The sequence below is a fragment of the Pygoscelis adeliae genome, unplaced genomic scaffold (genome assembly GCF_000699105.1).
Source record: "Pygoscelis adeliae isolate BGI_AS28 unplaced genomic scaffold, ASM69910v1 Scaffold174, whole genome shotgun sequence".
In the NCBI taxonomy this organism is placed as follows: domain Eukaryota; kingdom Metazoa; phylum Chordata; class Aves; order Sphenisciformes; family Spheniscidae; genus Pygoscelis; species Pygoscelis adeliae.
This window is the reverse complement of record NW_008824676.1, coordinates 1,871,347-1,895,119: the sequence shown is the minus strand read 5'-3', so window position 1 is coordinate 1,895,119 and position 23,773 is coordinate 1,871,347. Positions and strand designations below refer to the sequence as shown.

At 42.4% G+C, this 23,773-nt stretch overlaps 1 protein-coding gene across 1 annotated transcript in view; it reads left to right on the top strand.

Annotated features, from left to right (window-relative positions):
• DCC (DCC netrin 1 receptor) overlaps positions 1–23,773 on the top strand; it is a 579,713-nt gene that overhangs the window by 465,277 nt on the left and 90,663 nt on the right. The window contains exons 13-14 of the mRNA XM_009323064.1: positions 18,131–18,272; positions 20,833–20,943. Of these exons, the coding sequence (XP_009321339.1) occupies positions 18,131–18,272; positions 20,833–20,943 (253 nt within the window). The remainder of the gene's footprint in view (positions 1–18,130; positions 18,273–20,832; positions 20,944–23,773) is intronic.

The following is a 23,773-nucleotide window of genomic DNA, read 5'->3' as shown; positions in this document are numbered from 1 at the left end:
GGTGGAAGATTTCTTGGTCTAAATGAAAATCAGGACCTGGGGTTTCTTTCTTTTTCCATTTAATGACTTCTATGACTTTTTGTCTTAATTATATATAACCTAAGGGGTTTTTTGCTTTGTTGTTGTTGTTTTTCTTATTGCTTGTTGATAATTGTGTATATGACAGTGGGAATAATGTTTCTTGTTAATTTATGTTGCAGAACCAATGAAAAGGGAAGCCATAAAAGATTTTGGATGTTATAAAAATAGCTTTGCCTAACGGGATTGGGGGGGGCGTGTGGGGGGAGGGGATAGAAACAAAAACCTAAGACCAAAATTGGCTCCCTAAAACCAAAGTTTGGATCCCATAGCTCTACTGAAGCCAAAAGGATACGTGCTCCCATCTTTAAAATCCACAGAACAGTCTCTAGAGAATAAAACAATTATAAAAGCCTATTTCTGGGCTTAAATTACATGATATTTATGGAAACGTTCATGCCAGAATTAGCTTTGCTTCAGAATTTTGAAAGTAGCCTTAGCTCCCAGAGTGCCCTTTTAATGCATAATTAACTCTTTTCACGAGCTTAATGTTATCTTTCACAGAGAATTTGGAAAGTCTGTGATGAAAATCTGTACTTATGCTCTAGTAATATTCTCCAGTGCTCTTCAGGTTATCTTGATGGTTCTTTTTTTTTAAAGTAGGTGGCAATAGGAGAGAATTAGTTTTGTTTGGTTTTTTTTTTTTTCATTTACTGGGCTGAAGTTGTCATGACATTATCTGAGTTATTTGGGAAGCGTTCCTGAAGTGTCCCTGAGTTTGCAGCAGCAATTCTGCCCACCCTACACTTTCTCATTGCAGAGCGCTTGGTGTCAGTCCAATGTGCTTCCAAAACAATTGCCATAATTTCTTTAAAGGAATTTACAGTTATCAGGAGTAAAGTTCTGAAATAAAGGTAAAATCGACTTGTGCCAACTCAGTATTTGCCTACTGTACGTAGGCAGTTCAGCCATCTCCAGTGAGTAGATTATCTAATAAAACTTGTAAGGAACAGATTTGTCACCTGCCTTCTAAGTGATCTTTGAGATGTTGATGATTGCATCAGTGTACAAGGATAGGATTTAATGGAAGAGTAAATGGTGCTGATTGTGTGCCTAATTGTACAGTTTATGGGCCCAATCCAGCATCCATTGAAACTAAAAGAGAAAAAATGTTCTTGGCTTTAGGGAACTTTGGTTCAGGAGACGCGAAGCAGAGTGCTGTGCAGTGTTTGTTAACCACGGTTTTTCTTTAGATGGTGAAGAAAAATATGGTATGTAAAATCTGATACTTACATAGAACCACTTTTTTGAAGCTGTAGCAGTTTGCAGGAATCATAAAATTTACTAAATACAGAGATAAGTACCATGGTACTGTTTAAATAGTGAAGGCAAATGATGCTGGGTATCTCCTACCTCACCTGGAGGAAGGAGACTCCATTATCATCTGCAGCAGCAGCTGAAGCACTTCGATTCAATAAGTCCCTTCTGAACTGTGTCTCTCCAAATATATGCTCACATATATGTATCTCCAAATCCGCTCACGTGCTTTGTTTTGATTTATTAAACTGTTTCCTCTATTTCTCTGTACACTCTAATATATTTACTTCTGATCTTTTCTGTGAATGCTTAGTCTCCCGTGTTCTTTCTCTGCTGCCTTTTTATTTTGTCCTCAGTAAGGATTTCATTTACACACAGCGATACTCTTCACCTTGCTTCTTTTGTCCAAGTGAGTTATTGAAATAGAGGTCGTACAGCGTTCACCAAGAGAAATAGCATTTCTGTGGACCAGGGCATATGCGGCACATCCCCATGCAAATCCTGAGCGTTTCCACAGTAAGCGCTGGCATCTCGGGCGTGCCAGAGGCACGGCGATAAGGAGTGTGGGTTTTGGATGAACAGTGCTGCTGGGTCACATGAGTATTTTAAAAGAAAAACTCATGCGGTATCAGAAAAAGCGTTTACCCTACACAAAGGCTACTCCTCGGTAGGTGGTATTAGGGGTTTGGTATTTATTTGGTTTACCCCTTCTTGTAAGTCTTCAGCAATGTTTTTGTGGATGCATGTGCGTTAATTGTAATAAATGCTTGCTATTTTTGCAACCTTTTCTTCGTCAGGAAATAAATGCATCCTGGTACAATATATAGTTGGATTTAGCAGTGTTTGCTCTCAGCACTGTTCGGTAGCTATGAATGGGAGATAAAGCCATTTAACCAGAATTGCCAACCTTTGGCAAAGCTTTATCATTCTGGTACATACTCTGCGCTACACTGTGCCTTCACATGTGTGAAGTTAAGCTTTGATCCTGGCCCAAGCATTTATGAACACCGAGGAGGGGAAATACAGCTACAGATTTTGCAGTTTGGACCTCTCTGCACTTGAGACGGTTTTGCCAGTTGATGAGGAGGCTCTTCAGTCTGCTGAAACCGGTGTTTGTAAAGTCCTGCATTAAGCCCAACTGCTAACTGCTCTTGTTGCATCTCTGTTGGTTCATCTGTAGGGTATGAATGACTTCATCTGCGTGACAAGACTGAGCTGTGCTCTTGAGTGAAATTTGCAGGAGTTTTGGAATAATATTTTATTCTGACTGTTTATCTTTGCTGTATAGCTTGTTTTGCCATCGGATAAAAACAGGACCAAAACACACACTTCTGCCATAGTAACGACAGCCTGGAATTGCTAAGAGTTGACATCTGGTGTAATTTACTCAAACTGGAAAATCTCTGAAATTATTTTTCCACAAGCAGTGTGCGACAAAGGTTTCTAATTTTTTAATGGTTGCTTTCTTCTTCCTGTAAAGTTAAGACAAATTAGCAATGTGATATGGTATTGCGAAGTGAAAATTTCCCTCTTTGTCGACTGGATCGTACCCAAGTAATCATGTGCCACTTGCAAATCAAATGATACGGTAAAGAAAAAAAAAAAAGAAACCAGCATGTTCACTCAAAAGAAGACGTTAACATCAAATGTGATCTTGATTTATCATGACTGTAATATGTGCTTCTTTACTCTGCCTTTTAGTAAAACTACCAGAGGTCAGAATATGCAGGCGCTGGTCCCGTGCCTTTTAAGAGGGAAATTGTATAGGATGGGCTATGATGGTAATGTTTATGGAGCAATGCTTTGCTGAGTAGAGATGATAGCAGCTGATTATGACTCGCCATGCACCATTTCTCTGTATTTATAGATATTTTGCCGGAAGGTGCCTGATCCTTCACTCCATTCAGACAAACTCCAGGGAAGGCTGCTGGTGGCAGGCTCCAGTCCCACCACTGCAACGGGTTTCCACCACCCAGCCCTAAGCTCTTAAATGGCATGAATAAAGGTGTAGAGCAGCTTCTTCCAGGATCTGCTCCTGTGAAGGGAGGATGTTACAGCAGTCTGATGTAATAAAACGTACTTGCTTTGAAACCAGTCGCTTAATTTCCTTAGTGAACAAGTACGTTGTGCACAGCACCATAAAGTTATTTGGTGAATTCTGAAAACTTTGAATTTTTTAGGATATTGACAGTTCTACTCCCTCAAGGGCCTAAATATTGTGCCCATGATAATGAGAGCAGGCAGGACTCAGATACATCACTGTCTTTATAATTCTTACACTGCAGCTTTTTCTTTGAAAGGGATATAGCCCTAAGGGTCAAAACTGCCAGAAATGCTACCTCTGCTATTCTGAGACGTTTCTTTTTAGCAGTCTTCCCGACTGGGGTGGTTAATTGTGATCATCAGGTGGGAATCCACCCCATTGTTAATGTAACAAGTTATTTTCTAAAATCCATTTTAAAAGGTTGCTATATTTATTACCCAGTCAAGGAATAACAACCAGGTGCTAGGCACTCTGTGCTTTGGAGGGCTTTGTTCAGGACCGTGGCTGGGATTATTTCTCATTTTTCTTGACAACTCTATTGTGCCTTCCTTTATTGGTAACATTATGACATTAAATCTTCTGAAAGGAAAATAACTTTTTTAGTATAGTGGCACTGGGCGGCAGGGCTGTAATCAAGGTTTGGCCAGTCAGTCATTCTGGTGACATTGTGCAAGTCTGTCTCTTCCTTGAAAATACGATAAAACTTCCAAAATATACCAAAGTAAGCCATTTTTGTGTGTTTAATTGAACAGAGCTATTGCCTCTCCCAAGATCAGGCATAATCAGATTCCTCCTTTATCCTGTTCAGGCAAGAATTAATCCAGACAGACTCTGTTACACAGGGCAGGGGACGGTCGCAGAGATCCCTTCTGGCCTGTGAATCTATGAATCTGGGCTCTGCTTCCAAGGAAATAATGGCTGAAATAATGGCTGAAATAATGGCTAAAAGTCTCGGTCTCTTCCGCTGGGAGGGCTGGAGGGTGCAGTGATGCTCGGCACGTGCAATACTGAGCCTAAGGATGGGAGCTGCCGGATGGGAGGGCTGTGATGGCCCCAGAAAACTGAACTAAATAATCATGTTTATGTTCTTAATTCAAGAAAACGAGGCTGCTAACAAGGACTGGCACACTCTAAAGTGCGGTGTGGGCTACGGTCTCTCATTTTGGGAAGTATCCGCTAGCCATCCGCGGCGGGACACCACGAAACACCGGGGAAATGTCAGCAGCACAGGTTGCCTTTGGAAATATTGACCATGATGGGTTGTCTCTGAACAAGCATTAAATAAATACGTGGGGGTTGGAGTAGATGACGCCCAGACGTCCCTTCCAGCCCACACCATTCTGTACTTCAGCGACATTTCTGTTGCTTGCCATTGTCATTTTGATATTAACTGCTCTTCCAACATGGGTCAGATGCAATCCAGGTTAATGGAGTGCCTGATCCTTCCACCTAAACTTAGGCACTTAATTTAGTCATTTGAAATGCAGCACCCTATGTGCTGCTTTTTTTAGTGATAAGGTGCAGGCAGCTCCTGAAGAGTGGTTCAGATAGACGATACATCCTTCTCTGGCCAAGTACTGGGATGCTTCAGCTATGTACGTAAATTAATTGGGATGAACCCAACCTTGAATGTCCAGCAGGAGATTTATAACAAAATTGAACTTTTCAGCTCTAGTAGTAAACATTTGAGGCTGGACTAGATCCAGTGTCCTTCACTGTAGAAGAATATCCTTCTGCAGGTCTGTTTATCAACTAAGGTACCAATTATAAATGCATCTAATAGGAGGTCTTCAGGACAAGACTTTCAAGCCTCAAAGATTTGCCTTAAGCTTATCACTGACCGGTGTAGTTTCTGGGTGTGCAGAGAATTAGGCAAATTCCATTGAATTCTGCAAATTCAGGCTGATTTCTGTGGGGAGAAAAATTATACCAAACGTGTCCCAACAGCAGCTCTGATGCTGATGCAAAATGTCTAGCTGCAGGTCCCTAAAGCAAAAGTGCGTGTTAGAAGAACTAGAAAATAGAAAATATATTTCTATGTCCGAGTTGACGTTTTCTGGAGCCCCGCTTAATGTTATTGAATGTCCATAGGGAATGAAAAGTCTTTGATTAAACAGATGCCAATGGGTGCAAAATTTAAAGGCCTACCCTAATGACCCTTGTCATTAATCCTAAAAATCAATATAGTATGTTAGGTTGTCTAGTGACTTCCAGTCATTTACCTTTCCCAGAAGAATTTGGCGTCTGGGTGCCATGATAATTACAGGGACCTCCAGCGCTTCAAGTTTTAAAGAGAAACATAATTAAACAAAAAAATGTAGAGATAAAACCAGAAATAATTACTGAAGATTATGTATTTTCACAGCTGGCTGGAGCTAGCGTTATTTAAGGCAACGTGTGATACCTCGACTACTCTTGTATTTCAGTCAGTGTTCGAGAGACTTGGAAAGCTGAAGGCAGAAGCACAGATGATGTTCAATCAGAATTAATGAATGAGATCAGCCTTGGGGTACAAAATGGGGAGGAATTAAGCAGTGGGCAGTTTTTAAAATGCTAAGATAATAAACATAGGCTGAGGGATGGGGCCCTGGAGTGGGATTGCCCTTGGTCTCTGGGACGAATTAAGTATTCTGATTTACCCCAGGGAAGATGGCAGGCGGCCTTCATTTCTCATGAACTGCCAAATCTTACTTTTTCATCAGAGATGTGAGCCATGAGAATTGCCTCTGTGTCCGTTTAGATAACCTAGCCATATGTCTGAGAAGCCCCTTATTTCGAGGCTGCGTTTGATATATGACGGCAGCGTTAGGAACCTTCCACCCAGCACCTGCCTGGGACGTCGGAGGAGTCGCCGTCCTGTAAGACGCAAGTTCTGGATGCACTCTATTGAATAAACAAGTAAATACAGTTGTTTTATAGCTGGCACAGAAGCATGCATATACAGTCCGAAAGCAGTGTGTAGTCGTGGGACGTGAGAGGTAAGAGTAGAGAATCACAAATTACTTTTGATGGTATTTGTTTGAATTTGGAAGTCTACCTGTGGGTCTTTGCGCTCCGTTTTTGTTTCCAATTAAACTTTACAATCACCAGCACCCGGCCACTTGTTTGATAACTAACTTAAGAACAGGGCCAGAACCTGCCCTTCTCGTTTCATTTGAACTTCTCCCGGCGACGTAATTGGAGACAAGGTCAGCGTACATTCATATTTCAGGTCTTCTCATAGTCATAAACTTCACCGCTATGTGATCATTAAAACACAGTTGTACAAAACCACATTTTATTAGCATTCAGGCCCAAACCTAGTGATAGGAGATGTATTCGTATAATCAAAAGGAAAAGTAACATGCTTCTGTGAATAAATGGATGTAACAAAGCTCAGAAGTACTTCAAAGTGCCAGTTTTCAATAGGGCACAGAAAATGCATGCGATTCAGAGATGTTGTCAAAGAAATTTAAGAAATAAAGTTTTGTCAGCAAAACTTAAGGAGGTATTTCACAGGGTATGCTTTTTGTTACAGAAAGAAAAGGAACAGAAATAACTCAGCGTTACACAGACATGTAGCGATGTTCCTCCCCGTACCTGGTATCTGCATTTCTTGAGAGGGGGCTTTCCTTCCCCTGGATACTGCTCTGCAATGCTCTGCGGTCCTGGGAAGCGGGATGGGACTTGTCCTAGCCTAACCTGAAATTTTTCAGAGGCAGAAGTTTTTAACTTTAAGATCCCCAGCCTGGCTAATTGTCCCTGTATCTTCTGATGTCTTGTGTGTGTCGGAAGCACTGCTGGGTGCACTGGCTCTTACCCCTGTCTCCCAAGCAGAGAAGCCGCTGTAAACGCACTTGAAGTTCGGCACCGGGAGGTTAAAAATCTCCTGCAGCATTGGTGTCAGGGGGAGGGCGTCATTTCACATCCAGACCTCGAGCTTTAAAAAAATGTGAATATTGGGTTTGAGTAAAATTGAGTAGCTCACTAGTCGAGTCCTGTCTTCCCTGTTACCCCGTAGCACACCTGTAATTCTCCTGAAAATCAATTGGAAGTAGGAATGTTCTTTAAGGAGAGTGTTGGTGCGTGGCACGTAGCAACTTGAAAAGAAAGAGGAAGCGTTTGTAATCCTGCCACCCGTCTGAAACGAGGAGCAGAGCTCTCCCCGCACTTCGGTGCTGGCAAAACAAGCTGATTCTTTCAGATCTTTCCCTTCCATCATCCCTAATGCATCTTTCGTTCTTCTGCCTTTCGTGTTGTTTATTCTCAAGAAATGGAAAATGTGAAATTGTTTATTATTTACTTAAGCCAAGGAGCTGGCCACGGAGAGGAGTGAGGATGAGCAACTTCAGTCACTTGGATAATAAATCCGTTTGGACCCTGGTTGTAAAATGTGCAATCCAGAATATTCCTCTTCGGAGATAAAACTTGCCAACCCTGGCAACATCTGGCAGTTTTTCCCTTCCTTCCGCAAATGTTTCAATACCTTCTTGTTTCCCTGGCCTTTTTAATAGGATTATTCATCATCATCTTCTATCTTTGAGCGATTCAACAAAAGCTTTATACCCATTTGTAGAATTTATCTCTTTTTAGCTGTTTGCTCACGATCCTGTCCAAATCCTTTCCCAGCCCTCTCTCAATGCCCACGTTTGGGCTCAGGGAGCTGTTCCAGCGCACGATGCGCACTGAATAGCACCAGATGGTTCCTTTCTCTTCAGAAACTCACTAGCTAACCTCTGCACCCAAAATAGCGTCTTTTCTGCTACCGAATTAGGCCTTTAAATCTAGGCATTTCTGCTGGTGAGCTACCTTTATGCTTTTTGCATAAGAGGCCCCAAGACACGGTCTCCAGGTTAACAGCACATCATGAGAAGCAGGTATGCTTTGCGCTCCTGCGTTACCCTACCAAAATAACCTTCACGCACGCTAAGCCTCGCAAACCTCTGTCGCGGTTAGTATTTCGGTCGTATCGTTATGAAAATGTGTAATTTGCAAAAAGGAGAGTGTCAGTGGCTGTATAAAAAAATCGTACAGAGAATTAGTGTCAAAGCTGAGACAGGTTCTGGCACTCGGGTCACGGACACAGGAACTCTGTCGGTCTCCAAACGCATCATGCACCACTCCGTTGCGTATGTTATAACAGGAGGAACCTCCTTTACTGCTGCAGGAGCATAAATATTTAATAAACAGGTTTAGGGATGCATTATTTCATTGTGCTTTTTTGATTTCCTCTTTTTGTTGTTTGTGGCGGTGATGGTGTTCAGTCGTTCGTGGTGCGCTGGGCAGCTCCCTCCTTCCAGAGAAGGAGGGAGTTAGCTGCCTTTGAGGGATCTCTGCGCAGCTCCTGATATCAGCACAGCATAATAAGGGTGCATGCATTAACTTTTTTAAAAAAAATTTTTTTTTTTTAAATATTCCTGAGATTTTGATTTTAATCTGACTCTTAATAGCCTAATTATTTTGAAATTATTGTGCCCTTTGCTTTATAAACTCTTAATCATGAGGCTCTCAGGCAGATATCGTTTAAGTAATCAGCATCAGTATAATCAGTAATTAAAGTGATAGCCAACTACAGGTGCTGCTAAGTGCTAATCAATTAAGTGCATGTGTAATTGAAAACTTGATTGAAGTATTGATAGTTACTTTGATCCCTGGACCTGTAAAGTTGCAGTTTGTTTTCTTATAGTTGTCTGAAACTCTTTACAAGTTTGCAATATTTAGGGAGGTGAAAATCAACCTTTCCTTGCCTAGGGGGTGTCGTCAAAAATGGTACCGTAGAGCAGAGGTGGTTTTGCCAGCCGTTGAATGGCTTTAAGGAGTCTGCATGTTGACGGGCAGCTCTCTGCAGGGGGTTTTGCTGCCTCCGTACATCTGTCGTTGGCAAGTGCCGTCCAGGCAACGTCGCCGGCTGTACGGGCAGCGCAGCAGCCGTTGAGCAGGGACAGGACGCCTGCCTGGCCGGGAGGCTGCCGGCAGCGTCCGTGCCCGTTTGCTGGTCGGCTTGCCAGGGGTTCACGACTCCACGCGCCCCAGACGCTCAAAACTAGAGCATCCTCAGCGGAGGGAGGAAGAGCTGAGAGCAAACGTTCAGTGTCGTTCACACAAGAATGAGTTAAAATGAAAAGAAATATATTGCTACAGCTATGGAAATATATCATAGATGGGTTTTCCTATTACAGGTTCTTTTTTCTTAATGAAAACTTTCTAGCCCAACTTTGAATGAGAAGTCTAAGCTTTGGAAATTTTTGTGAATATGACGTTCTTTAAAAGTAAAGAGCATTTCAAGTTAATGGTATCTCTTAGTTACTTCAAAAGGGTTTGTTTGCAAATGTACTTACAAAATGAGTGCAAGTTAGTTTTAATTGTATAATGAAATGTTTAAAAATGCCCTAAAATATCTAAAAATGCGTAAAAAAAAAATAAGCAATTACTCTTTTCTGCTTAATAAAATGAGAAACTGAACGCAAGGTTCACCTGTCCTAACTTGGACTTCTGAAAGTCAGGTATCCGTGGCTAGGCCAGCTGTCCCATGCAGTCGGGGGAAAATGGGCAATGCCAGGGGCAGGCACCGGAGGTGAATTTCTTTGGACATTCTTTTTTTTCACCATCAACTCTAAAAAGAGCCTGGCATGTTAATTTTAAGTGTCCGAACTTAGCTCAGAGGAGTCTCACCAATTTTGAAACATCAAAATTGTTTTAAATGGTGGTCTAAGCGTACTGTTCTGAAATGTCCATATGTCACCCCGCTAAAAAGCACTCAGTTGCACTGTACGTGATTATTTCCCAAGTCTTTTTTAAATATATAGAATGAAATTTTGGAAGCTGTTGTGCCTTAGAAGTTTCTGTATTTGCAGAGAGAGAGAAAATTATTACTTTTTTTCATTATTTGTTTTCAAGCCTCACTATTTTCTGTTTGTTTTGTTCCTTTGCCACCATAACCAAGTATTTGCCTCAGGTTCCTGACTCTCCTAAGCCTTGTATTTGGTTATGTTTCATCCTGTCTTCTTTTCAAGTTGGTGAAGACACCCAGAGGCATTTTTATCCTTCAGTTTTTTTCCCCAGTTTATCATTACTATCGCTTTCCTTTTCTTTTTTTTTTTTTTTTTTTAAGACTATGGTGATCAAATGGTTTAAGTATTTGATCATGCAATTTGAATATAAGAGCAGTTGGGAGACGTAGTGCGGAAGAGAAATACCCTGAGGAGATAATACTGGCTGAAAAGGTCTTTATATCTTAACAGTTCTCCCAATTTTTTTGCTCCTTCTCATCTTCTCTTGGGGTGAAAATAAGTGGTTTTATGAAACACCATGGTTGGGGACTTTAAAATTGCCGGTATCCAAGGCAACTGCCAACAGCCTCAACGTGTATTTATACATTAATTTGCAGTTTACACGTTGGTTGTAGAAGAATAGCCCCTTCCCTGCGGGGCGGTGCGAGTGGAGGGGTGTGGGGACGGATGCCCAGGGAATAAAGCAGTCTGTTACAGCAGCCCAGGTGGAGTCCAGGGCTGCGCCCGAAGGCGCGGGGTCAAAGTCCAGAATCACATTGCTGGAAAGTATTTCAGTAAGGGTCGTAAAAGAGCAGAACTGGTCGGAAAAAACGGATCCAAACCTCATCCCTTCCGCTCCTCAACCTGCAAATCAGCACGTGATAGGTCCTGTCTTCTTCGACCACCGATGCTTTCAGATGTTTCTAGCAGGACTTTGGCCGTTCACAGCACATCCTGGGAAATGCCCTTCTTTTTCCTTCCTTGCCCTGGGCCTCCTGTATTTTCGCAAGGCACTTCTGTGTCCCACACGGGTCTAACCTAACATGTCCACAGCTGGCAGCCTGAACCACATTGCACGCAAACACATGTTAAACTGTTGATGGTCAAGATGCCATTAACAAATAACGGATCTTAGTTTGTTCTCCCAGAGCATTGAAAATAATGACTTGAAGTCTTTCAAAGTAAGAAACCCTCATTTCATAAAAAACCATCATACAGGATCTCTGTAGGCTCCATAGGTCTGACTTCTAAATAGTTTTGACCTTCCTTATAGCGTTAGGGTAATAAGCTTCTGTGCCACATGCATAGAATAGAATAAGTATTTCCTGGGAATTTGTCTTCTCTTTCAGGAGAGAACTCACACATAGCAAAAAGCTAGTGTATTAAGCATCCTTTACCTTGGGATGCTTGATTTCTTGGTAAAATCTATTATTTTGCAGTTATGCTAGGCTTAGCACATTTTATCGCACAAATGACACGTTGATTTTAATATTTTTCAAGCACTACATTATACGTATGCAGATTATATGTATTTTTTAAATATTGTCTTTTTTTAAGTCCCTTCTTGAGTCCCGGCTGTTCTTCAAAACGTACCTGATTTGGGAGATAATGCATGTTTTATGAGCTGTTCAAGTAGTTAATTGTTAGCAAAAACAGAGCCTAGATGCCTCTGAATGCACACTTCACCCAGAGGAGATTATTGAGGCCAAGATCAATTAATAGCAGTTAAAAAAGCCACAGTTAGACATTCGCTTGAATTTTGGCAAGCACAGAAGGGCGCGTTCTCAGAGGCACAGGACAACTTCTGAATGCCCTTAGCAGATCTTTAGGAGCCCTTCTGTGGGATGCATCTCTACGTTCGGTGGTGACCAGTCTGACGTGCGTACCCAGCTCCCAAGGGGTTTTTTTAAGGGTGAAAGGCCATGAAACTTTCTATTCAGTGTCCTGGGGGCTTGTAATTATTTGCAACTGCGTCTCGGGCAGCGTATTGTGGTTTTGGCTATAAGCCTTGCTTCTGACAGGTCCAGCTTATTTATGCTAGTATTTAAATTTTAATTTCTTCAAGCCTATAACCCTATTTCAGCTCGCAGCTTTAGGAGGGGAACACTTGCCCTCTGGGTGTATTGAAACCACTGATACTTCGGAGGGGCTGTAGCGTTGAGGTTTTTTTTTATTGCTGTTCTTAAGAATATTTAATGCGTGTCACTACAGCATTTGACAGACCTTGGATATCTTCAGTGCCCATTGCTATTACTAATAAAAGCTAAACAACACCAGTAGGAATACGTAAGATTTAAAATAGTTCTGCGAAATCTCAGAACGCTTTATGAAAGTAACCTAAAGGTTATTCCTAGTTTCCGTATAGAAGGAGCGTGTTCAGTGTTTCTATGAGATCGTTGCTTGAGTCCCTCACCAAGCGCAGAACACCCCCGGCTCCCAAATCTGCTGCCTGAATCAGGAAATTAGTTTCAAATCCCAGCTCATGGATGGGTCATATTTGGAGTGAGAAATGTGCTATTGTTTGCTGCTGGCTGTATGTGGAGGGTAATAGCCCATTTTGTTGTTGCATGAAATCATCAAGTTATTCCTTTTTTGAACTTTTCCCAACTTTTTACAAAGGAGGTGAGTGCGTTCTAGATGCTTAATCTACATAAATTCACCACAGACTCTCTTATTCTAGCTTTATTTCCCTTCCCCAACCTTGCAATTGTTCGGGCTTTGCCTTTTAACCTGAGTTAACATGCGTTAACTCAAGCATCCAGTGTACAGTTCACCATCAGCTGGTAGGTGGGAAATTTTAACCCACAAAATTTCTTCCAGAAATGCAGAATGGGCTTTGATCTAATGGGCTTTGATCCTGGGTAGTGCCTGTCGTACCCTTTAAAGGTCCTAGGAGCTCCGTGAGCCTCATCCCATCCCATCCCTGTGCTCTTTGGCAGCTCACGGTGTGCCCTGGGTGTTTTTACACAGATGTTATTCCCAGTTTGGTTTGGTTTGGCTCCACTTTTCAGGCAGAATAGCCCACACCCTTAAGGCATGTGATTGCCTCTACTTAAAATCTTAGTGAGTTTTTGGAGTCTTCCTCCAGCATATCACTTCAAGGCTGTATTGTATCAAATACTTGATTTGTGTGTCTAGCTGGTTTGATTGTACATACTTGGACTTCCATTGAAAAAAAAAAAATCCACAGAATGGACTTAGTAAAGAAAAAATCAGAAGAAAAGCATACGTTCAGAGACAAAGTGCAACAGATAGACTTCATAAAGCGAGTACTAGTCGTCTGCTACCATAACTGAATGAATATTTGCAAATACCTGTTAATGAATATTTATGTCCAGAGGATTATTGACTAAAATAAACTGACAGATGGTCTTTGCACATCCAGAAACTTTTATTTGATAAAATTCATGAGATTTCTGATGCTCCACGTTTCCAGTCAATGTAGAGATAATATCTCAGCTTTTTCTTATTCTACTAAACAATCATGAGAATGGGAAAATGAAAGTATCCTATGGCTTTGGAAACTACAGGAAAGATGTTAAGCGTTCAGCTCAGGTTTGGTTAGATCTGTTGGGCCAAGGTCTGTTCTCCCTGTAAATGTTTATCAAATACAGTTGAACTAGGAGGGATCATGCCATGTAGTTTGCAGTCTGTAAAGGGCCATTTTGCAATGTCCAGGGCATTCGCAGCCCTGAGCGAGGGCAGTGCTGGGTGTCCGCGCTCACGCTGAGCTGCTCAGGCTGATTTCCTAATGGTGCAAGGAGGGGACCACGCTCCCATTGAAGAAGGATCATTTCAGCAAGCGGATGTGGCCAGCAACCTTTTACAATACTTCCACGTTGCGTTCCAACCAGGACTAACAGGTTCCTAAAATTCTCTTGAAGCTGGCTTCGTTTTATGGTTTCCTTAGGAATCCTGGTGTAACAGAAAGGAAATATTTTCTTTCTGTTGGTTACTCCTCGCATAAAGCGTGAAGGATTAGAGCAGTAGTCATTACTGCTCTCTCTTAAGCAGAAGAAAGGACAAGAAGCCCATCAGAACCTCAGTCATTGATTTTCCTGGAGCAAAGGGTCACATGTTAAGTACTATTGATAAAAAACATCATTGCGGTATCCATGGAGACCAGGTTGAGGTGAAAGTGAACTGTTACTGTTACAGTGAGAGCTTTAGGTGGATCTGTAAAGAACCTGTTTTTTCCTCTAATCATAAGGAAGATCTTATTTATTCTACCTTGGGCGTTAGATCAAACCCATTGCTTCTGTGAGACCTGCCGTGCAGGGAGATGCAGTCACTGTTGACTTCAAGGCAGAGGAAGGGATATTTGGGGTCTCATAAAAACTGCTCAGCGCTTGCAGGTGTCGCAGCTCCAAGTGCTTGGATGCTTCTGCTGGAACTCTTGTTTGTCTTTTTCAAATCAAATTAGCGTCAAGTTCAGGCTAGAAATAGTATGGCTGCAAGAGTTCCTTATATCCCTAAAAACTATGCATGTATAAATCTCACAAGTAACTGTGCATGTGTAGTACTATGCCGGTGTGCAACAGGCTTTGTCCTCTGCTGTGTTTGGGCACGTGCTTGGAGAACATACCTGGACACTGTGACTGTTATGCCAGTGTGCCCTTCCCTTGGGAGCCTTCAGAGTTTTCTCTGCTCAGAAAGGTAGGACCGCCGCTGCCTGGTCAGGGTCCCACATGGAGCACCCCAAGCTCGTGCAACCTGATGCTGAAATGGCTTAAGAGAGGCTGGAGCCACTCCTGCTTGTTTTATACAGTTTCAAAATGATTATACCACCTATAGGTCTCTGAAATGGTTTCTGGCTGGCCCCATCGAGTTGTGAAAGCAACCCAATGGCTTGAGTATTGTTCCATTTGCAAGAAACTCTTTTCTTGTTTGGGTGGACACTGGTCTGAAGAACCCTACCTCTGAACGAGCGTAACCAACACTGTTGCTAGCTCTCCTGGAGGACAATAAATTGTCTTGGGGCCTCCTAGCTGTTTTAGCTCGCATACAGCTCAGCAATCATTTTTGTCTGAAATAAATGGGCAAAATGGAGCCTGTGGTTTGGAAACAATGGTGGACCACCCAAAGATCCACTCAAAAGTCCGGGTCATCGGAAGGTCTTTCAAATTATGGGATTTCTTTCAAAATTCACTTGTGGTCTCTATCAGCTGGTTCAGTTCTAAATTTTCTATAAGCAGCACCTCTGGGTAAAAGTGGGTGTTTGTTAGTGCACTTTCCAAACTGAGAGATCAGCATGATTTGTCTCTTCTCGTGGAATTTTTCAATCCACAAATCATTCCTGCAACCACCTACCTGCACGAGCTGTGCAACAAGTCCCTGAAAGCATTCCCATCCCTCCACTTCTTTACTGTTTCTTCTCCATATATATTTTTTCCTTATCTTCAACCTCTCAGGATACTCCAAGGTTCAAAGGTAAATAATGTCATGAGCTCCTGTTTTCACTCTTCCATCCTGGTTTTAGGTCAGTGCTGCAGGATGGGTGCAGCTGGGATTTCAGAAGTGCTTTTCTTGTTGCTCGTGGAAGGGGCAGGGGAAAGATGGAGTTGTTCTTTCCTCCCCTTCTCTGAGAAAACATCCAAATGCTCTGCATTCTTCTCTGCCTGGGAAATGGGGCAGTCAAAGTGTCTTCTCCTCATAGCTGGGCTGGAATATAAACAAATGCTGAGGTCCCCATGATGAGAGCGTGGCTCAATGTTGTGCAGAGATCAGAATAGTTGGGAGTGCACCAGTATCCAACAATGAGTTACCTGTAGACATCCTCAGAGCTGTCAACAGACATATGTTTTAAAGCCACTCTCTGGGTTTGCATTCTCCCGTAAGCATTTTATAGGTAGGCAATTTCAGTATGCAAAGTGACTAAATCTGTTTTTAAAACAATTGTTCTCTGGTTTGAAAAATGGGGTTTGTTCTGCCCTAATGCAAAAAAACTCAGCATTATTTCACTCAGCAATGAAAACCTGAGGTATTGATTTTGAAATGTATAATTGATTGTAACAATAAATCACTGGGCAGTATATGTGCAAAATTTATTTTTCTGTTGCAATAATTAATTTGATATGTGCTATAACATATTTATGCAGGGACTAAGCAACTCAATAATGGTAATAAATTGTATTTGGTCAAAAACTATCCACTGTGATGTGGTCGACTTTCCTCTTTGTCTAAAAATTTGTAATACAGTGCTGTTAGAGATAGTATAGATACTGTTGTGAGGCTTTGCTCCATGAGAAGCCCGTAACACCCTGAATACCTTCTCTCACGCTGAGTAAAAACTCTCGAAGGATTGGAGACTTGCAAGGAACAGCTGGTGCCCAGATTGTTTTAGCAGAGAAATGTTGATGTACAGTATCAGCTCTCTTATCTGTCCAGCCCAGTAAATCTGGTGGTTTTCCTGGACAAATTGATAGAAACTGTAATAAAGAATAGAATGAAAAGACTTATGGATGAACATGATATGACGAGGAGGGATCAATACAGCTTTTGTGGAGGAAAGTCCTGCTTCACATGCCTATTAAAGTCCTTTGAAGCACATAAAAGTCCATTGAGCACATGGGCAAGGAGATCCAGTTGATATCAATGGCTTGGATTTCCTAAAGCCTTTTGATAAGATCCCTCACAAAACGCTCCTGAAGAAATCAGTTGCTGCAGTGTAAGGAAAAAGATCCCTTTGTGATAAGCAACCGATGCGACAGAGAACAAAGGACGGAGAAGGCGTTGGCTTGTCTCGGCTGAGGAGCGCCGGCGGTGGGGTCGCCTGGCGATGTGGGCTGGGGTCCACGCTGGCTAGTGCACGGGGTGGAGAGCGAGGAAACAAGGGCTAGCAATTTGGTGTGGCAAAAGTGAAAGCTGATTGCTAAAAATCCTTAAGGCTCTGAGTGACTGGGAGATAAAAAAGTAAATGAAATTCTGTGTGGTTAAATATAAAGTGATGCAGAGAAGACACGCGTACCCGCTGCTGTGCCCTGAGCTAGCTGCTGCTGCTCGGGAAGGAGGACTTGCTGTTAGAAGTCTGGAAGCACAGTGGTCCGCGGCGGTAAAAGCACCGCTGGGTGTTGGGGTTTATCGGAAAATGAACAGGGATGAAAAGAAAACTATCGCTGCAGTGCTGCACAAACCTGCCGTGCACCCTCTGCCAAACACGGGAAGGAAGAAAAGGTACAAGAGAGGGTGACAGGAATGGCAAAGTCCGTGGACTGGCTTCTGTGTCACAGTGACAAAATGCCTTCAGACCTTTCCCCGAGGAGAGGGGTGGCAGAGCCGGGTGTCTGGCCGTGTAGGGGAGTGTCAGGAGCCATCACGGAGGGACGGTTTCAGTTTGGGCTATCGGCTGAGATAAGATCCCTCTTACGATCTAGCAAGCAACATTTAGAAAAAAATAAGTGATTGGTCTTGGTTAATTGCATTGCTGCTGACTGACGAATGGCTCAGCAGAAACCCTCTCACGTGTTAGGATCGGCAATAAGTTTATTCCCAAGAGGTTTGACTCTCTTTACGTCGGTATAACGAGGGGGCAGTAACGTCTCCGCGAATGTCTGCGGAATTAAAATGGCACAGAATTGTTAGAACTGCTCGGGTTGATATTTGTATCCTACAGTCAAAAAGAGGCGACTTTGGCACTGTGGGCTGCAAAGCGAAGTGAGTTGCGGTGTCTATGCAACCCCAGAGCTGATATTTCTAGTACCGTAGGTATTCTACTGGCCTGTTGAAATGAAAAATTCCTGAAAAGGGAGAAAATGTTCTATATAAATCCATTGTCTATATAGCCATCCAGTGCTAGAGAATGTACAGTTTTCTTTATGCCAGTGTGCGTCTTTTTAGATTTGATTTGGTTTTCTTCTCAAAATAATAACTTAGTTGAATACATGTTGTTATTAGAAAAACACAGCTTTTTTCTTTTTCCTTTTCTTTACATTCATTTTATGTGCTTTATTTCTGTCATTTCTTTGGAAAAAAAAAATCAACAATAATATCTCTTCTTTTACAGAGCATCAAAGTTAGCTGGTTGCCTCCACCACCGGGTACTCAAAATGGATTTATTACGGGCTATAAAATCCGACATAGAAAGACTACCCGCAGGGGTGAGATTGAAACACTGGAGCCAAACAACCTCTGGTACTTGTTCACAGGTCAGTGTTCACATGGTACAGCCTTGCAAGGTTTTGATGAATTAAATGCTTTGGGAATAAAATATACTTTCACTTCAAGGGAACATTGATTTCTTTGCTGGCAGGTAGCATTTATTGTGTTGTACAAAGACAGTCTTTATGGTGCTTTTTTTAAACCAATCTTTTCCTTAATGCTTTTATCATATGTTTGTCTCCTGGATTTTATCATTAATTAATTTGAAGCTGAATTTCGTGTGTCCGGTATCTTAAGCCTCAGTCGTTTCTTTTAGAGCACTCAGTCAACATCTCCTGTTTTCTCATGGGTGCAAAAATACCGATTTCCCTAGTTTCTTTTCCAAGATTTTCAATGGAAAATATCTCCTCACAGAATAAAAAGTGCAACAGTAGATCATAGCAAAACTATAATTGCGATGAATGAAAGTGGCCAGATGAGTATCATAAGGGTAACGGTGAATTCTGGTAGGTGAAAATGAACTTCAGCTGGGTTCTTGCATTATGCCCAAGACACAACTGAGAAAGCAGCAAAGCGTCAAGGGAGAAAATTAAACTTTGTCAAAGTTTTGCCCCTGAATTCAGTATAACCATGATTTCACCTGAAATGACCTGCATTTCACATGTAAAGCGTAATCTGTGAGAATCGGAAGTATTCTGAATTGCATATTTCAGAATAAACCATATCATTTTCCATTTTGGAAGGAAAAGCAGTACTTTATTTCAAAATCAAATGAAAGTAAAAGTAGAACATTTTTGTGAGGAGGACCTTAAATATTGAAATCTCAACTTGGTCATCTAACCTAGGCTCTTGACCGAAGAGCTCTTGACCATGGGAGCCCTTGTGAGGGCTACTTAACTAATAGCTACACAACAAACAACTACTGTTGGGGTGGAGATAGCATGTTAAGCGTGTTTGACAAGTTGGAAAGGATCTATTTTCTGGCAGATAAAGTAGAAATAATGATGAAAGCTGCTCAGATGTTTGAGTTGCTGCTGCTCTGCTGGTTTAGAGAAGAAAACATAGCGATGCAGTCAGAGTCCCAGAGCGAAGGCACGTACCTCCATAGCCCCACTGCCATCATCCCTGCAGATCCCATCCCTGTGGAAGCAGAGCACATTAATCTCTATCGTGGTAGATCCCCACGTCCTGAGCAAACTCTTCCTTTCACGTGAATTATTCCGGGCTTGAAGAGCTGCGGGAATCCTGGTGGGACTGTGGGCTGCAGGCAGCCCCCAGCCCTCCTGCCTGCCCCGGCTGCCGCAGCCCCACCGCAGCTCGCCTCCGTGCAGCCCAAAGTGAAGTGCTTTGCTTCACAAAGCTTGGGGATACATATCTTAGAAAGCAATTAAGAAAAATATCCAGGTCTCGTTATTACTTTCTGCGTGCATATGTTGTGATTGCTGGAGACCGAGCTATGTGGCTCTTCTAATCGGACATTTTAAATATTAACACGTAGTCACTTCACATCTTTGCTGCAATCCTATTTGGTAGGCAGGTGCTTTACAGGATAATAAGAACATCTGCAATAGCAGAGGGGCTTAGAGTTACAATGCAGGTTTTTAAATAGCCGCTATCAATTTTAGAGTAGGCTTCCATGTCAGCTAAATGTTAAACTGGTCTTTTTAATTATGACCGTTCTTCTCCGGAGAATGTTTGCAATTAAATGAAACGGGTTTTTCCTGTGCTTTGTGGTCAGTATAGACTGAGCAAAAAGATAAACCTACATCCCCACCTCAGGTACGTGGAAGTCTTGTGGCACATTCAGGAACGCTGCAGTAATTGTTTTCTGATGGCTTTAGCCACAGAGGAAAACGTCTGTTTCCGAATTCATGCTTATTTCATAATATTGCTAAGACTTTATATTTTTTGCCTGAACTCTGTGCTCTGAAGGTAATCAGGAGCACCGGAAAGCAAAAAGCTCTTCAGTTGCTAACCTAGTTCCTAGCCTGCAAATTTTACGCATAAGGAGAGCGTACCTGCAGTCCCCTGCATGTTAAAAGCGGTGAGCTGTTTTTGTTAAGTGTGCAATTAACGGCTTAGCTGTGTAAAACAACACTTCATTTTTCTACTATTTGGACTTCCGTTAATTTTGTACGTATGAGCGCAACCGATGGGAATTACGACCCAAACTAGACCTGGGCCGATGCAGCCCTCATTCAATTTGAAGCCTTTTCTTCTGGTCAAAAATCTCTTTTTCCTGCATGGATAACGACCTCCCCCCCAAGCCGTTCTGCTACGCCCCTGCCCAGGCGCTCGCGCGGAGCGTGCTGCCCATACGACATCCCCACGTGCGTGTGCCGTAGAGCACAGTCTGCAAACCGGGCAGCGAGACACTGCGTGGGGCTGCGGTGTGCGGGGGGAATGCGTTTCTATATATTTGCATATGTATTTTCTATATATATGCGTATATTATGCAGTTCTGTATGTTTCCTTACAGAAATCCAATGGACTATTGCTAGAGATTTCATTGTACACAAAGTCTATTGCAAACTCTGGCACTGTCATTAATTTGTTCTTTTCATCTTCTTTCTGCATGAATTTTATTCGCCTTTTCTTTTTAAACAGGACTTGAGAAAGGAAGCCAGTACAGTTTCCAGGTGGCTGCCATGACAGTGAATGGGACAGGGCCCCCCTCGGACTGGTACACAGCAGAAACACCCGAGAACGATCTCGACGGTAAATGCATCTCTTTTAAAAGCTGTTGTCTCCGAAAGCCTTCTAGCGTTTAGCCGAGGGGTGTCACTGCAATTGTCACCCAGGCCGATGTTAGGGTGAGATGCCCGAGGTCTAAACACCCACCAACAGATGTTTTCTTATACTCCTGGATCCCATATGCCTTGTGTTGTGTTTCTCCATCGTCACCAGGACCAAGGAGTCAGAAACCTTTGTTAAAATGATTCCCTGCCAGAATTTAGCTCCTGAGACAGCGAAGGGAATCTGTAACTTCGTAAATGATAAACGTAAGCAATCAAAGAAACAATGAAAATGATGCCAAGAATCCTAACAATTCACTAAGTAAATATTCAAATAGGTCAAATCCTGTTTCCCAGCCTTTATTTGCAGATATTAGAAACGCAGGTTGGCAATGGAGCTGAATAATTAGTGAAAGATGACGGGATGCAGATACCTGAAAACTGTGGGCCGTATAAATCAGTGCAGATGCTGACACAAAAGGGAGGAAAAACACTGAAATGAAAGGGTTAGGTAAAATGACTGGAATATTTGCAGTAGTAAAGGAATAAAAGGAGAGTGGTGAAAAAGTCTGCCTAAAAAAATTAAGCAGAGTGCAAATCAAATGGAACAAAGAATCTGACAGATGGAAGTCACGGCAAAACTACAGACAATCCGTAAGAAGCAAATATGTAGTGGAAAGGAGATGAATAGAAAATGAAAGGAAACTGATGAAAATTGCTATGATTTTTAAAACAAAATAAGTTACCTAAAAAGGATCAAAGGCAAACTGGATGAAAGAATAAATAAATAATCAGTTTAAATGCACTATAGTACTTGATGTCGCCTTTCTTTTGACTGGCCGGATTTCCCTATGATCTCAAAATCAACCCTTGCAAATTGAAGAATTTCTGCCTTTCCCTATGTCCAAATGCAATTTTCCAGCAGAGCGGGAGCGACTGCAGCGCATGGCACGCAAAATGGGAGAACCACTACCTGTGGTTTCTCATCAAGGTTTTAAAGAAGACGCGATGCTTCTAGACGCGTTGTAACTATACCAACAGCTCACAACATGCCGCGGTGCATGATGATATCTTTCTAATTATGCTTTGGCTAGACAGCAATTTGAGAAATGATGTTGTTAAGGTGTAAACAGCCGACTTCTCGCTGGCGAGAGTACAAGATAAATTCTGAACACACGGCAGTATGCAAAAAGAAAGTAACACATTTGAGCACACTCGTTTTGATTTGCATTTAGTACACACGACATTGCTTTGAAGTTTTTGTGCCCGAGTACACGTGTGCATGCAAAGATGTTAATCGAGTAATCACAGGAGACACGCGATGGAAGTAGGTGCATGCGAATAAATTCAGGCAAAGCCGTTTTGTTCTTGTGTTGTATTTACGTGCGTTTGCATTTGCAGTAGTGCTGAATTATCCCCGTGAAGCTGCAGCAGCCTGATGCTGGGAGTGCACCGCGTTGCATACTAGATACAAATGCTCTGATAAACCCGGGGGAGAAATCGACTTCTTACTGTAGTCATGCAGAGCCCTGCAAGTGTCAGCTAACCAGGGAAAGGCTGGAGCACAGGCTGGTAACTGCAGTCCCCTCTCTGCTGCTATGGCTAACGCAGCGTCTCTTGCTTTCACCGGAAGCCTGGTCGGCACCAGCAGCACGAAGACGAGCGGTATCCTGGAGAACGGCATCAACTCCCAATGGATATTCATTTTAATTAGTGTGTTTTGTTAAAGTGATTAGAAATCCAAACATAGCTGCTTCTTCAAGGTTCCCTGGAAATCTCGCGTGCCTTTACTGACAGCTGGGAAGGTTTTAAATATTTATTTTAACTCAAATTTCGTGCTTTAAAAAGAAAAAAAATAGAAATTGAAAGCAATGCTTTCCCCGAAGGGTGTGATTTAAATAGCTTGAGCAAGGATGCAAGAGAATCTCTGATCAACTTTGCAAAGGTATCCTCCAGGAAAATGGGTTTAGGGCGCTTGGTTTCTGATTACTGCATTGAACAGATGGAAGCTGTTATACATATTAGACAGTGATACCGTTTAGCTTCAGCTCCAAATTAGTGCTTTAAGAGCATGACAGGCTAGACTGCTGTCATATTGTGAGTTATACTGAAAAGTGATTGGGGAAATATGTGAACAGAATGCGACGAGTTAAAACCACGCTGACTTTGTAAAATACGCATCTTTGAATGTCTAAGAAAATTGCTGAAGTGACCCAAATGTAAAGCATTTTTCAAGTTTACCAGTGGAATTAGGGACCTTTAAGTAGCACTACGTGCAGTATTCCCTGGATGGAAGACGTGGGTGCTCAAACCGTCACGTAGAAACACAGCGAAGGACTCGGAGGCACCTGTGAGCAGACGTGGCATCCCAGGAGGAGATGTCACACCCAGGCAGTGACACAGAACTTCGGCTTCCATTTTCTGGGAACCTAATTGTCCACGAGGGGAGAGGGTAAGAAATGCAGCACCACGAAATCTGGTTTCATAGGCAGATCTACTGAGGAACTCTCCTCCTGCGTGCCAGATGCTGGTCTGTGGGGCTGGCTGACATCCACAGCTCGGGTGTCTGAGCACAGCATTTGCTTACAAGTACTCAAAGACTTCCCCGCATGAGAGCAAGTGATAAACTTTTGGTTCAGTTAAGAGGGGGGCTGCAAATTTGGCTTATTTGGGACTTAGGATGAAGAACTCCTTTGGCACTTCATGTAGGAGAACGGGATCTCAAGGTTGCTTCTTCGTAGGTCCGGCATCATGTTCAAGCCCAGGAGAAACAAAAGTAAACGTATCGGTCTAGAACTGCAAGGAAATAGCCT